The 16,395-nt window shown below is 35.0% G+C and overlaps 1 protein-coding gene across 6 annotated transcripts in view; it reads right to left on the bottom strand.

Annotated features, from left to right (window-relative positions):
- Window positions 1-930: 930 nt before the first annotated feature.
- KCNC2 (potassium voltage-gated channel subfamily C member 2) overlaps window positions 931-16,395 on the bottom strand; it is a 191,225-nt gene continuing 175,760 nt past the window's right edge. Inside the window, exons 3-5 of one of the 6 annotated variants that reach the window (XM_018572879.1) lie at window positions 11,000-11,155; window positions 4,201-4,294; window positions 1,668-1,727 (exon numbers count right to left, since the gene is read on the bottom strand). In XM_018572879.1, the coding sequence (XP_018428381.1) occupies window positions 4,233-4,294; window positions 11,000-11,155 (218 nt within the window). In that variant the 3' untranslated portion in view covers window positions 1,668-1,727; window positions 4,201-4,232. The other 5 variants (XM_018572867.1, XM_018572885.1, XM_018572872.1 and 2 more) reach the window with 5 other exon arrangements.

The following is a 16,395-nucleotide window of genomic DNA, read 5'->3' as shown; positions in this document are numbered from 1 at the left end:
CTCCAACAAGGAGAACATTGAACAGCACAGTAGTGACATCACCAAATCTCACTCCACATCTCCTGAGCCTAGCAGTCAGAGGCAACAATGCCTTAGATTTACTCTGCAGATATACTGTACAGCTGTGAGGCTGTAGGCACAGAAATGCCTAGGTTCCTTCATGTTTCAAGAGAAATTCAAAGTACATTTTCAAGGTGCAACTTAGGCATGATTTACTTAGCAAATTGTATTTAATTTTAAGTTATGTTAAAAGACAACTGCATTCTAAATCCATATCCACCAACAACCTAAACTGTGCTAACCCCTTCCTCAGAAATGTACATACCTTAGTTCCAGAGCCATGGCCCTCTCCAAAGTTTCCAGCCTGTTGTCTGAACATCCCATTGTCTTGAATCAAGTTGTAAACCAAGGATCTCCGGTCTGAATATGGACCCGCTCAAGTCAATGGGGACAGTAATATAGAGATTTATGATCAATGGGCTGGAAACTTAGAGGAGGCTGTGGCCATGGAACTAAGGTAAATAAAGAGCTGGGGGAAGGGGTAGCAGAGTGGAGGAAGGATTTGGCATAAGTTGTATTAAAGGTACAGCCGCCCTTAAAGTATAACTCATTTTGAGTCACAGAAAGAGTGTATTAGAAGGGTGAAGGACACAATGGGATTATTACTAGTAACAGTGCACAAGATTTCTGGAAAAAAACAAGAATTATTAATTAAATAAAGGAAAATATTTTATTGTATCAACTCAAATATACATTATCATAGACAGAGTAACAGGTAACAATTCACATTCGTATAGCACAATACAGATAAAAAGATATATCTCTCCTTGGCAAAAAATAAAAATCAATATCTTCTACAACAAGTATTTATGCTGCTGGGATCTGTAATGATGTCAAAGCAATGGATTTAATTACACACTATCAATTTTTTGTTACCACCATGATTTTATTGGTCAGAATAATACTTAGACTTTATCCTATAAAATGGCAGAAATGCCAGCATCCAGACAGGTACATTTTAATGGTAAAATAAATCTGCCATGTTTAACATGAGATATCCTAGGATAAAGGTAGAGATTATAATACACATATCTGGTGGTTTATGATTTACTGGCCAATATTACTAAGTAGTGGTGTTCTAGAGGAGCACAGCAGGAGAGACAGAAATAACCTGGCAGCTTTGTATCTATCTGGCCTGCAAGATAATCCTGAAATACCACCACTTAGTAAACGTGAGCCTACTATACATCTTCTGGAATACACATAGTAATAATAAATGAAGCTATATCTGCTTTTACAGATCATGGTAAATTAACACACATGTTTTATGTGCATTTCTATACAATCTACAGCACGGACCAGAGTACTGCAGGGATTGTGAGGTAACCCAAAATATATGGGGTTTATATACACACATCAATTGATGAGAACCATACAATCGAACATGTACTTAGATTGAGGAAAATAGCTGATACTCCATGCTCACATTTATTTACAATGTATATGCCAATGGAGACCTTTCCAGTCTCTGGCACCTGAAACAACTCAGTCTGTGATTGTTGCACTTTGCAGATTAGGCTGGACATCAGATCTCATTCACTACCTTGAAGCATACATCTAGGGCCCATTCATCAGCAGGAGTTTCTTTCCAGTACAGTCCTTGTTATGGCTAAATTCCACTGTCCCCTTTTCAGCAGTCACAAATCCATGATAAATTCCGTACAACACTGTAGTCAATAACAGCAGCACCAAATATTATATTAATCCCATTATTATTTTAATATTTATTTTAATATCAAATCTGGCATGCAGCTCATGCTGTGGGATTTGGTATATTCACGTATGTTATACTTTTCTATATCAGTAGAAATCATAACTGGTCAATTGATAATAGAATAACAGTCAGGGATAATTCAACAGTCTCAAGGTCACTTAATTCATTTTTAAACCTTTCTTATTTTCTGTTCCATATCACCAGCCCAAAACATCATATCTCTTGTTGCAATGAACAGAATTATCTAAACACTGACATTGGGTTTCACAAGACTGGCTAGAAAAGTTAAAGAATGCAATCTGATAATGCTTGGCAATAAAATATTATTCAAGGCAATCTTGACTACTTATGACAACTTCTCCCTATAATGTTACATACTTCGTCAGTATGAAATCAGAGCTCCAGGCCAATGCAGAGTTACAACTGCAACATAAAGCATGAGCAATTATTTCACTGGTTTCTGGTAAGATATTATGGTTCCCTTGTGGATTACCCTGCTTTGCATCATTAAAACAAATGCAAGGAACCATGCTTCTAAAATCATATTAAAAAATATATATATTTTACATGAACAGTCCAAAAGTTATCCACTGGTTCATTTTTTATTCATTTGCATCCCACGAAATTAGTTTAATTTACCCTTATGGTATGCAATGGAACCTATTAAAAACTGAGCTTTATGGTTGCATATGCATAGGATTCATATGTTACAGTCATTGCTAATACCCCATGATGGTGTAAACAAACCTGCTGCCTTTTAAACTTCACAGGAATAAATCTGGCCAAACACCCAAGAATAATTACTTGCTTCCAAACAATCCCATCAATAGAAGGACTTTGTTTCCCAGGTATGCACAGTCTGCAAGGTTATTGTTCATGCTTAAAAGAAATTTGCGCTCAACAAAAAATAAAAATAAACTGGCCAAACAATAAAATTAAATAAACTGGCCATTGGCTATGTATGCATTCAGAGTTGTCAGTAAAAACCTTGAGTTATCTTCATAGTTCCCTGGGGAGCCTCATAATCCAAGGTGCTCTGTAATGCAAATAATAAAATAGCTGGCATTTAGTTCCATGCCCTTCCAGTCCTTGTGCCACTGAATGTGATGGGCAGACTATCTGGTGAACAGCAAGTCATAAGAGGAAGAGCAAAGTTATGGCTTCTGAAGATTAAGAAATTATCTACATAATAGTGATAACAGTGTGCCCCAGATTACAGGATTTTAGGGGTGATCTGAAGGGAACACAAGGTATTTGCAAGTAACTCTGAGTGCCAGCATTTACTTAAATCAATTACCCTTTTAAAGCCTATTTCCAACTTTGCAGAGGTATTTTAAAAAAACATATGCCAGCAATGTACACCGAGTGAACATGAAGCAGGCATATGCAGATGATGTATATGAATGCGAAGATGTCCCTTGCATACAGCAATAAAGACCAGAAGTAATGGTGGTGCTTGTACTGATGTCCACGGATGGCGCCGTGCATATATCAGATATGATGTATATGAAAAACAATTTTGTTAGCTTCCCTCTTCATACTGTATATCCTCATGGAAAGTTGGAAATTTACTTTAATAAATGAGCTGAACATTTATTGAACAAGCCGAATTTCTTGTTTGGCTCAAGTGCTATTTAACTATTATGTGTGAATAACTACAGGACAATCCATGTATATATAATAAATAAGATGGGGATTAAACCTAGTAAAAAAATGCTCACAGTATAATGGCCATTAGTATAGTCTAGCACGTTCAACAGATCATGATATGGTTATGATTACTATCCATTAAAACCAAAGATACTGGTTAAAATAATGAAAACTGTTGAAGCTTTAAAACATTTTGGTCATCTATGAACTGGCTGGTGATGCTGGCATTTATTACAATAGAATACATATATTCTATGTATAGTTGAACAAAACATTATCTATAAAGAACTACTACTGTACATGACCACTGCTATAACTCTTGTGAATCCCAGGTTAAAATAATGGCTTTATTCTGATTAGTTCAGTTTTAAAAGACATCAACCATACTTTAAGCACATAAAACACAGCAAAACGCAAAACAAAAGAATGCAGCCTTGAACCGGTTGTGTACAGGCACAGTTTGAGTGTTTGAATAGAGGTGGATGAAACAAATTAACATTTGGTTAGACAAACCAACATGAACATATATGACAAACAACTCTAAAAGAACAAAATAGGTAAAAGTTGACTGGCAAATATGCAAAATTTATTCCAGATGTTTAAGGCTGGTCAAAAAAAACCTCAAAATATTCAAATCCCTCTTCAGTTAATTGACACATTTAGTACAAAATGTTATGTTTCTATATTTTTAGAATTTTGCCTGTGAAAATGTTGAAGAACCCTGGTGTAAAAAGAAGACCTGCTAGCTTAAAATTGCAAGCCTGGATGGCATTTACCTTTTTCACATGTATTGTGCCTTCCCAAGCCATTAAGAAAGAGATCTGGCCTCTGCTTGCGTGTAACCAGTAATGACAACCTCTTTGCAGTTATCTGTGTGCAAACAACCAGAGACATTTCGGTACTCTATTACAAGATTTTAGTACAGAAAAAACAAGTCAAAGTCATCTAAAAAATATCAACTAAAGTAAGAAAGTAAAAGCAAATTCCTACTGGCAGGAGAACTAATTAGCAAATGATACGATGCCAAGCTTATGTTCAGAGCCATTTGGTAGCTCCAGTAATCTGCAACATTGCGCTGATATGATGTGTAGACGGAATGGTCCATGCAAATGGTCTGATCTGTTACACTGCGAACTCTATAGACAGGATCCCAGACATCTTCAGAATGGATCAGAAACTCACAAGAAATGAACGTTCAATGAAGTGTTGGCTATCATTTGGAAGCACATTGGTATAGCTGTATTTCCCTGAAAATATATGTAATTAATAAATATACTGGCCGATCAATCCAAACTCTATTCTTTTTATTGCCAGAGAGAAATAGGTCGGTCAGTAGATATGCACAAACTCCATAGGACAAATAACTTTAAATGCATCATAGCAAATGATCTGCTGACAAAATGGTATTTCCTAGCATTTCCAGATGACATAATGCTGTCTAGGAAGATCCTAGACTTAATGCTACATTTAATTATTTCCATTATGTGGTAAATAGTGCTTGAGAGAATTCTACTTGTCAGATTGATGTAGTCTGCTTTACAGGATAGATGGAATGGGAGATCGAGAGCGTCTTAGAGGACAAGGTGAACTGTAGGGTGATGTTACTGGAGACAGTCTCAGGGCATTGCCAGTCAAGCCAGCTATGTTGTTTAAACTTCTGGATTTCTCATATCCTTTTACGAAAAATTGCACAGACATCAGTTGAATTCAGCCAGAAAGAGACAGAGACAAACAGTAAAATGAAATGCAATCAATTATGAGTCCATCAAAAAGCTATATGTAGACAGTAATGAAGAGCTGAGACAATTTTATTGATTATTATGACCCTACATGTACTATTTAATTTACTGAGGTTGTTCAATTGAACCTGAATAATAATTAAGATAAACATTAACAGCATTGATAAAATTGTAGGGTCCTCATACAACGATTTATTAAAAATACTAAAATTGTGTCAGCTGAAGAAATATGGCATGTTAAACTGCATGATAAACAGGCTTAATTAAAAACACAAAGCATTATGTGAAATGATAATTCCCCTTTAAGATGGTTTGATATATACCTCAAGGATGGTGATTCATGTGAAAAATGTAGACTTAGTCATAGCTGAAACATCACAATAAATGTACTATTCCCAAGAGCCAATGCTTCCTAAATTCATTAGTACACAGATTTAAAATATTTTCTAGTTTAAATAATTATATAATCAATATACGAATAAATTATGAGTTTGACTATATGTTTGAAATATTTTTACTTTTAAATTTGCATTCAATACAGCTAAATGTAATTATGTTTATTACATATCTGTTATTTCATGCCCTGTGTTTTAAAACATTTGTAAACATCACGTAAAACTGCATTTTTATCTGTTAGTGAGTGATATAAATAGCAACCTTTTCTGTAAAATGGGCGAATTTATTTTAAGGTTGTAGTGTATTTTAATTTTGAATTTCAGTTGTGTATATAAAGCCACTCTAAAGTTACAGCAAAATAATTGTACTCTCTTTTTCTTTTGTTCTTAAGGCAAAACTGAATTCAGATTACTGTTATATTATAATTGTATGTCCAATGTTTCACAATTAACAATACGTTTATATACACTGTGAATTTCTAGAGTTTAAGTGGACAAATATGGAAAGTAGCTGAGATGGATAAAAGGGCATGGACATTTGTGTTTGCAATGCATAAGTTTCACTGGTTCTCTGAGGTGATTTGTTGCATTTCAACTGATCATAAATACTTTTAGAACAAAGATTTGCTAATCCACAAGGTATCTCTTCAGGCCTATTACAGGGCACAGAGTACCACAGGCTTCATTGGTGATTTACCTCACTATAGTTTATGGCTTTTTTCCTGTCAATTTTAGAGTCTCACTTCTGCCATAAAATAGTTTTCTTACTCCTCCTGTTGCATTATCCATGAAAAAAGTAGAACAGGTGGAGTAGGACTGCAATTGCTGCTGTAAATTTCAAGACAACCACATTTAAGTACAGAGATCCCAGCACCAGGGCCACTTAAAGACACAGTCTTAAAAACTGTCTGGTAATTTAACACTTCAGTATTTAAAAAAGGATGAAGTATATTTTGAGTGGACTGAAACTTAAAAAAAAAAAACTAGTTTCCTTTTTAAAGGAGCAAGCTGTTGAAATCATTGTGTGCGATGTTGTATTCTTTCTTAAAGCCTTCTAGGCACAAATATGCAGAAAGGTATGTGATATATAAATTAAATTAAATGTAAAGAATGTGTGCTAAAAATTGTCTGCTCTCTGTCGCGTGATGCTTAATATGCTCATTGTTCAATTGCATTTCAATGCTGACAATAATAGTCTCTATGGAAATCAGAACTGACCTAGTTGCATTTCATTTGCCCATACACTGTTTCAAGTGCCAATCTACCTGTAGAAATATTGAATTCAAAAGAATGTTACAAGCGCCTGCTTGTAACAAGTAGTTTCATCACATGGCATAAGCAAGCATGCCTACTAGGTATAAACAAAATGGATAAGTTAGGGTCCAGCAGGAAAAGGTGCCATTGGATACCTGACTTGATTTTTCTAAAGGTATAATAATCCAACACATTAACCATGATAGCTTTTATAGGGGTTTAGAATGCAGGCCCTGGTGCAGCCAAAGGGCCACAAACTGCAGGCCTAAAGTACATGTAAACTAACGGCTAACTAAATGTCATTTAATTTACTAAAGGACTGTGTATCACAAGCAATTGCCATTTATATTCAATAAAATATGTTTTTCACAATTTTTCTGTTCTTTCTTGCAACTTAGTGTTGTGTATCTTCTTTAGCCTCTTTATAGCTACTTCCTGTCTACATATACTTGCTTCAGCATTTCTTATGGCATGTTTTCTTATGGTGACAACGGTGGAACACATTTGCACAATGTGCATCGGCATGATCACCTGTACAATCCACTGGGAAAGCAAGTGTCAAGGTGTCAACGAGGGAAGATAATTGGAAAACAGGGACAGATCATTATCACTCTAGGACTGGAATGTATAAGTAGTTTTATGGCAGGATTACCCGGTAGATTTATAAATGTTATAACATGACTTTTGAGATTACATTACATATAATGTTGAATATTATGTGATATTTTAGTAACTGGGTTTAAAAATACACAATTTGTTTAAAATATTACATTAAGTGTTATCTCATTCTAATATGGGAACATTGCAGCACTAACTTTATTTAGACATCATTTATAAATCTGGTGAATGGCAGTGGAAGAAGTACTGCTGATATTCTTGTTTTGACTGAATTGCTACCCTGTAAATAAAGAGCATTGAATACATCTCAGTTTATCTGTTTAAGGCAACCATTAGCCTTATACATTTGTCATATTATCCACTGTCCCCCCAGACCTAAAAGCCCAGTTTTGAAAGGATGTAATTGTGTATCAAACGTCTAGGGGGTTTCGTTGAGATATTCCCATGAGAGATTCTAACTAAATCTTGCCATTTCCTGCCACACAATGTGACTGCATCACCCTTTGAAAAGCTCTTAGGAATGGAGAATCAGGAAAAGGCAGAAGAACATCACTGTTTTTCTTAAACAGAGCAAGTTATGATGGTACTGTAGGTATGGTTGGAGAGAGATGTCATAATGTCCATCAGGGCAGACTTCTAAAGTTGATAAGAAGTCAGGGAATGAACAGTTTCGGATGTGCAGTTCACCAGAACATTAAATTACTGCAATGTTTTTCACAGCGAAAGTCTAATGTTGTGAGAATAAATACTGCAACCAATGACTAAAACTACAGAGCTACTTGCTGGACAAATCTCTACTTCCCTTCTTTTGGCTGCAGTTTCATGAGGAAACTGGGTGTATAATGTCACAAAACAGCAAGAGAAAATATTTGTAACTTAAAGAAATTGTTTATATTTTTATTATGTCGATTTCAAACAGAAATCTAGCTATGTTGACTCCACAATTTGATGGGTAATATACAGGTCACATATAAGTACTACCTTTTTTGAAACATCTATACATCAAAAATCTTATATTACAAATATGTATTCACAACTATTTTGTTCTGCATTTCTTCTTTTCAGGAAATGTTTTAAAAACGTATTCAGTAGCTGATAAGGCAATTGTATTCAAGGCTCCTCATGTGGGTTATTAGCTCAGACAAAAGGGAATGTAAAGTTAAACTGTAAGAAAATATATAGATCTAGAAAAAATGTGATATCACACTAATTAGCTTTTACCTAGCCTCTGTAGTAAGCAAATGAAAAAACTAATATGGAAGTTTAGAAATTTCAGAGTGAATTTGACAAATCAAAACATGCTTCCTTTTTATTATGTGAAGAAATGTATCTATGTTGTTTCACAAAATTCCCAAATACAGAATCTATACTAAATCTACAAAGTGATACTTTTTAACATGAATTTCAAATCTAAAAACACAGCACTGAATAGCTAAGGTTGCTAAAATAAAAATGATGCCACATAGTAATCAAGAGCATAAAATGTATGTTCAATTAGCGTTTTTTTTTTCCTTAATTGGTGTACATATTTATTTTTTAAGTGAGAAATATTAAACTAAAATTTGTATTCTTTAATAACCTTGCATTCTTATAAAGATCTGGAAATTCAGTACTATAACATTAAAAAAAATAATGATGTGCTTTAGCCTATAAACCTGTGGCCTTATTGGAATTGCAGGAGCAGTCATAAAAGTATTATACAATGTGCTTGTAAGACAGATAGACAAAATAAAAATGAAAACATGAGACATAAATGACTAAATGGTTAGACTGAGCCACACACATTGCTAAGCAACTTTTCAGCAAACACACTACAGAGATGGAAGAAATAAAAAAGAGGAGGTAAGCAGTACATTGAACACCATACAGTCATTCAATTGTGTGTGATTATCCCATGAGCAAGTTTATCAAGCCGAGGACTGTTTAGCAAGTTTACATTTAACAATCAATACATTACTAAACTCTTTATGATATAATATTTTGTGCAAAAATGTATGGCTATATTATACTACATATAGCATATTTTAGCAAACCTTTATATAAATCAAAACAGAAATATTTCTGTTGTGAATGTTCTGGGAAAGCATTATTTGGAACAAAACAAGTTTATAATATTGTGTGTTGTTCATAGTCATTTTAGTTATTAAAGCACTTAGTAATTTAAAGGTCAAAAGAGAATTGGTTTTGTGCTTGAAAATCCTTCATATCATAAAAGGTTTAAAGTTCTGCACATCTGTAAATAGCACTTTGCTAAAATTAGTATAAAAAATAGATGAGTTATACCTTTCTTATGATAGACATTTGTATCTGAGTATCTGTTCAAGCAGAATTAAAACATTTTTTTTTCCAAACACTGAAATTGCAAGGTAAAAATGACATGTACATACTTGCAAATCTGTGTTACCCTTTGATTTATCCATATTTTTCATATTATGCATATGGCATCTTGTATAGTCTGTTCCTTTGCATTAAAGGGAGGTGATAAAGGAGTTACTACTGCATGAGGTAAGTGATGTAATCATTCTGTCACAGGAAGTTCTCTGCAGAAATTATCTTTATTCTTTGCCAGGAATCAGGTGTGTAAAAGGACAGTGCTATCTCCACTCTAATCCCCCCTCTTTTCTGCTCTTTTATCAGCCATTTGTTGCTTCATTAATAAAATGCTGCTGTCAATCAAATGAGAAGGCAGAACACACAGTAGAACTGGGAAAAGCCACTGTTCTATGCAGAGGTGTTCTCTGTTCCCTATGCAAGTATGGAAGCATAATGACATACATAGAGGGAGTTGTGGAAAGCCTTTGACCTTAGGGCTGAGCAGCCCATAGAGATTTAAATTGACACTAAACTCTGGAGTTAAACCTTAAAAAAGCATTCAAGTATGTTAAATATTAACAAAAATTTTACTTATTTGTGTATCACTCAGCTGCATGGGTGAGAGCTTCGAGCGGTGGCCTCTTCACAACACACATAGGGACCATGGAGAACAAAAGTAGTCACCCTTCAGAAGGAAGGACAGTGTCAGCACCAATTCAGAGATAATTTGAGGATCTGCAGCTGAGTGATATACAAATAAGTTACATTTTTGTTTCTCAATAACATACTTGAATGCATTTTTTAAGGTTTAACTACACAGCAGCTGGTTAATAATTTGGATAAGTCACAAGACACAGTTTTGGAAGTGTGCATGCATGCATGCATTATTTTTAGCAATTCTATTTGTGTACAATTATTGTATAGAAAAATGTTTACATATGTTTTTTTTTGAATGCTTTTGTTTGATATTTGAAGTAAACTAGCTGTACCTGTTTACAACAAGCAATTCTTTGATGCACATATCCACCAACTTGATAAACAGCGCATTATGTTAAGACAAGCCTTCTTGGTATCCCAGCTGCATTTCCAGTGGTTTATGGTATTATTTTATATTTTTGCTAAATATATATTTTTCTGGAACAATTGCTACAGAATGTATAGCTCCGTTTCAGCTGAAATGTCAATAATTGCTTACATTTTCCTTACATCATAAATTACTCAGATTATAATTAGTTTAGAATTTAAAAATCTCATACCTTTACGTATCCCTCCATCTGTATTGCACGCATAGTCACCTGCCGTCAGAAGGAAACAAGTTCCTGCTCTTCGGTTTTTATCTCTAGTGCTAGAACGTCTCATTGGGTGTCTTTCTCCAGGTGACAAGGGTTGGTCACTACCTGAACTGTCCTCACCTAATAATATTTGGGAACAAATCACACAAAGCAGATAATTATTTTAAAATAAAGTCATAACAATGGAAATGATAATAAAAATAAATAAATAGAAGGTTTTTAACTTTAAACAGCAGATATGTAGTGAGAAAGCACGTTAGAGTATGGGTTAGAGAAACATAAACTGCCATTACTGTGAAATAGAGGGTTGTATTTATTAATAATTTGCTGGTGAAATTCACCCAGTGATTAAATAGGTACGTTCAATAGGTACTACAACATTATATGGCCTTTTTTTTCTGCAAATAAACAATAATCAAATGTTGAGTCTAAAATGGCTGGTGAGTATCATGCACTGTGTACTGATCTCTCTCTCTCTCATCTGCCTGCACAGAGCCACAGTGCCAGTCCCGCACATGGATTACAGGGAGCCCATGATCGGTGGTGGCGGCAGAGGTGGGGCAAACAAAGGCAGAACGTACATGTGATCGGGTGGCTCTACAGCTACCAGACCATTTGTATGGTTATTTATGTATTGTTGGCAGCCGGCAAGTGGTTAATCTTGATTTATTTTATTTTAAAATGGCTGGTGTGTGTGCTGTTAAAATTGTGGCCTAGTGAAAGTGCTTAAATACTTTGCACTGAGTTACAACAATATTTTAGTGACATTTAACATAAAAATAAATAAAAATCTATTTGATTTGATTTTAAGAGTAAAAGCTGGCTGGTGCAAGAAATGTGGCCTAGTAAAAGTGATTAAATAATGTGCATGAAGTACAATATTTATGCCTTTTTTTGTGCTTTCTTTTAATGTTTTTTTCTTTAAAATAACGTACTCTTATCTGAATTTGTTGATTAAAACCTGTCTGCTAATGCCCACTAGATTGCAGCCTGGTAAATGTGCTTACATACTGTACACAGGGTCAGTACAGATTTTCTTTGAAATAAAACTCAAAATTTGATTTCTTAATTATAAACCTACCTTTGTGCATATAACGAACAATTATTCTATCTCTTTTTCAGTTGAATAATACCCTCTAGTTTAATTATCTTAATTAAAACCTGCTTGGTGTCTTCCTCTTAAACTGCAGCCTACTAAAGCTGCTTACATCTTGCATTGACAATATGGGGTTGATTTACTAACCTTATAAACACACCACGAACATGTATACACCTCTGTAGTGTGTTCCCTCCCAGCATGATCTATGGGTGGAATCTAAACACCTTTGTAGTGTGTACACACCCAGCAGGTGTGTTGTGCAAAGCCAAGCATGAATTGCAAGGTGATGTTGTGTAAATTAGCTCTATGTTGTGTTGCTTGCGTTGATGAATGCAGGAATGTAAATGCATGAGCTAACCATTTTTTGTCTAAACTGTGAAGCAGCATTATATATGCATCATGTACATGATTTCTCCATATATGGCATTAGTGGAAATATGCTTTTAGAGACTTTTTGGTTGATAAATATGTTTTGCTGTGTGAAAATCACACGCACCTGGTGCATGCGTGTGTTTAGGTTAGTAAATCACCCCCTATGTCTGGATTTTTTCTGTTAGCATTTCTTAATTATAAACATTCCTGGTTTCTCGTCATGAAATTGTTACATTGTAAAAGTGCTTACAGACTGTGTAATATTTCTTGCCATTTTCCTTTCTTGCCATATTTGTAATGCATTTTATTTTATCTACGTATTATTATGTATAATTATTATATCACTGTGCAGCTGAAACACCCCACACCCTCGCTTCAGTGAATGCCCTCTCTGACATGACTGTGTAGGCTAGTACCTCAAGTGTAGGTGGTGCCACCTCTCACCTGTGGTCCATCCTGAACACCCAAAAGTTAATTAATGTGATCACTTTTAAGTGTTTTATTTGTAGCCCTTCTATATCTGCCCACCATCCTTGCTTCACCAGGGAAGAAATTGTCTAATTCCCCCCAAATGTTAAAATATATTTGAATGTTAAAAATTGAAAATGAAGAACAAATACTAATCTTTAAAATAATGTTCCTAATAAACAACATAACATTAAAAAAACTGTTGGTAGAGGGGTGAGGGGGCTAATGGGTGGGTCTGGACCAGTGTTTGGCTCTCAGCACTATAAAAGTCTATGTTTCTGCCCTAACTTTGTTTCAGAGAGCATGGACCTCATTCCTTGAATAAGAAACATTTAAAAAGTTTGAACATCAAAAAAGGGCAGCATGCAAAGGACAGTTTTTCCTGTCTCAAGAATAAGTGGCACAACCAAAGCCAATTTGTGTCAAGGTTGCCAACCTATGGCCTTTGCTTTTTCCCACAGCTATGCCTCCAGGGCACTGCAATAAAGTTACCAGATTAAACAAATGTAACGGGAGCAATGGCAAGATCAATGAACTAGGGGGGTGGTTTGGAGCACACCTCTGTTGTGAAGAAGTACACCACTGTTGTGTAAAAGCTATTTTTTCCCTAGTAATATAAATAAATTAGGTAGGGGTGCTACTGCAGCTATATAAAAGTAAAACAATAGCATAAAAGTAAAACAAAATGTATTACATTTGCAAATTATGTAAAACCATGTCATTTACATTGTTTTGTACCACCACATACAGCTGAAACAATCTCCCAGGCTTGTAATTGATCTCCCAAGCCTGTAATTGAAAGGGTTGGTGTTTGATTTCAAATGCCACCTTTAAAGTCCCATAAAAAGTAGGATCCTCTCCCCACTGTATGGTACTTTAAAAAAAACACAACACATTTTGCATTGGTACATGTCCGCTAGAGTAGTGCCCATGGCCTTTTTTTAACATTCTCTTTCATATTGGCCTTAAAAACTTCAACTTTTTTTTAGAAATAGCAGGGCTGTTTGTTTTTATTGGGCTTCATTGGGCTTTAAGACTGAATTTCCAGTGGCTCTCATAATATATGCTGTCATACTGCTGTGATTTTCAAGACTGATTCCTAAGTCCTCTTTATCACTTGCAGTTGTCTCTGATACTGTATGATAGCAATTCACAGCTTCTCATTAAAGTATATGGGGAGAAATGCTTTTATCATCATAAATAAAAGAAAAAATGCTTTAATGTAATCAGATTTAATTATTTACATTATTTAAAGGAGATGAACTGAAGTTAAATTAGACTGAATAGTTTGCTTCCAAAAAAAGAACAACACTGAAAGATACAGTAGATAAGTGACTCTGTCACTAAATTAAAAAATCCAGAAAAAGGTATTTCTGCAACAAAGCAATTCATAATTTGATGTGACATATGCATATATAATTTCTTTTTTTTTTAAATACAAAATACAAAATTACAAATAAACAATTTTTTTTACAGTTTTGTCAATAATAATGTGTACATAATTAGTGTAGCTAACAGAAAGTAATTCATAGTAATTTACTTTATTTGTCTTGATTTATAGGGTATATCGCATGTCTGGGATTTCAATTTATTTTGGGAGTTATTGCACAGTAAAATACAATTTTAGTTTGGAACAATTTTAGAATGTGGTATGTTTGTCTCCTATCTTTATTAGCCTCATTGGCACTATATTTTCTTATACTTTTCTATTAATTGTACTTTTTTAAATACTATTGTATTTATTTTTTTAAAACTTAATTTATTTTTATTTTTTTAAACTAGGGAGCACTAAGGGTTGCAGGATTTGCATATAAATTCACCTGTATATACCTATATCTCTAAATCTACTATCAATTTGATATACAGGTTCCACTGAAAACAATGTTTCCTATACATTTTTTTACCATAGACTCTGTGTTACTTGTCCAGCGTTGTAAAAGGTTTCCTTTAAATGTACATTTGTTCATGCTAACACATATGCACACACGAATTGTAACATAGACAGTAGAGATGCATGGACTAAGAATAATCTGTTCCACAGTGATACACCTGTTCTTTTATCAAAAGCCCACTTCCCAGGTTTGCATACACCAACCTGCTTTTCCTCCTTTTTTATTTATTTTGCTAAAAACTACCAACCCATCTCCCTAACCATATGGGGTGACTTATCCATAGCTAGATGGCCAATGATTTTATGCCAGTCCACATGGCAACATCCACTGCACTGGGTTGTAACAGTAAAGGAACCCAAAAAAAGGCAGCATTCTCCAGACACAGTATCAGGCCAGCACTGAGGGATACTAGGCTTTTCCACATCACCATGCTTGTTGGAGGTGGGAGCAATGATGAACTGGTATAAATGTCTATTTTAGCTATAGACGGCCTGGGCTATGTTGGGATAAAAAACCAATGAGACAGTGGAACATCCCACAAATGCTTAATTCTGCTCCATAACTCTTACCTATTAGAGTACACATCTCCACAGGACACAGAGCCATAGAAAAACATAGTGCCCTTAAAGCTAGACTGCTGGTTTTTAAAGTCCCCCTTTTTATTTTTTAGTCTCCTTCGTCTTAACAATACAAACCACTGAAATGCAGACAACTATTACAATAACAAGAATAAATCATTCTTGCCAATTTGTCCACTATAAAAATATAAAAATACTAATTCCTGAAAGCCATTTTGCTTTTATCTTTAAAGAGGAACTTTACCCATATCTTCAAAATAACAACAAAGGGACCTTTTAGAAATGTTTAGTGATGACAATCTACAAACACATACTTCTAGATAATTGCAGGCTTTTTATTTTTTGCATACCTTTTTTTTCTTTTCTTCCCCAGTCTTCTGACATTGGCTATTTTAATAAAGGGCAGAGTACTAGATCTCCCTTTACTTCCTGGATCTCTGGCACATGTGACTAGGACATGTGACCATGCTTCTTATCCCAGTGGAGGAAAATGCCTTTCCCTGAGATCTCATGAGATTACAGATGAGATTTCCCAGCAATGTTCTGCTGATGTAGTCCTTCCCAGGATGTGATGCTTTGGCATGATTACATAATTTGTGTCAAAGTGGACCAGGAAGTGCAAAAAAAAGAAATTGTAAGTAAAAAAATATGATTGTTTAGTTAATGAATATAAGATGATTTCATATCAGCATGCAGGGCTGTATGCTGATGTGATTTTTAGTCAAAGGGGGTAAAGGTCCACTTTAACCCCTTCGTGACTGACGACGTACAGTGTACGTCGCCAGCATCGGGGCTGTTTAAACAGACTCCCGGCGACTTTTGCCGCCGGGATTCTGTTTAAACTTGTAGAGCCGACTGTCGGCTTTACAACAGAAGTGATCCTGGCGACTTACCTGTCGCCAGATCGCTTCTGCGTCCCGAAGAAGGGGCCGCCCCCCCCCCGCCGGACAC

This window comes from Nanorana parkeri, unplaced genomic scaffold, assembly GCF_000935625.1.
Source record: "Nanorana parkeri isolate BGI_ZX_2015 unplaced genomic scaffold, ASM93562v1 scaffold45, whole genome shotgun sequence".
NCBI classification, from domain to species: Eukaryota; Metazoa; Chordata; class Amphibia; order Anura; family Dicroglossidae; genus Nanorana; species Nanorana parkeri.
The sequence above is the reverse complement of the archived record's forward strand: the minus strand, read 5'-3'. Positions and strand labels throughout refer to the sequence as shown.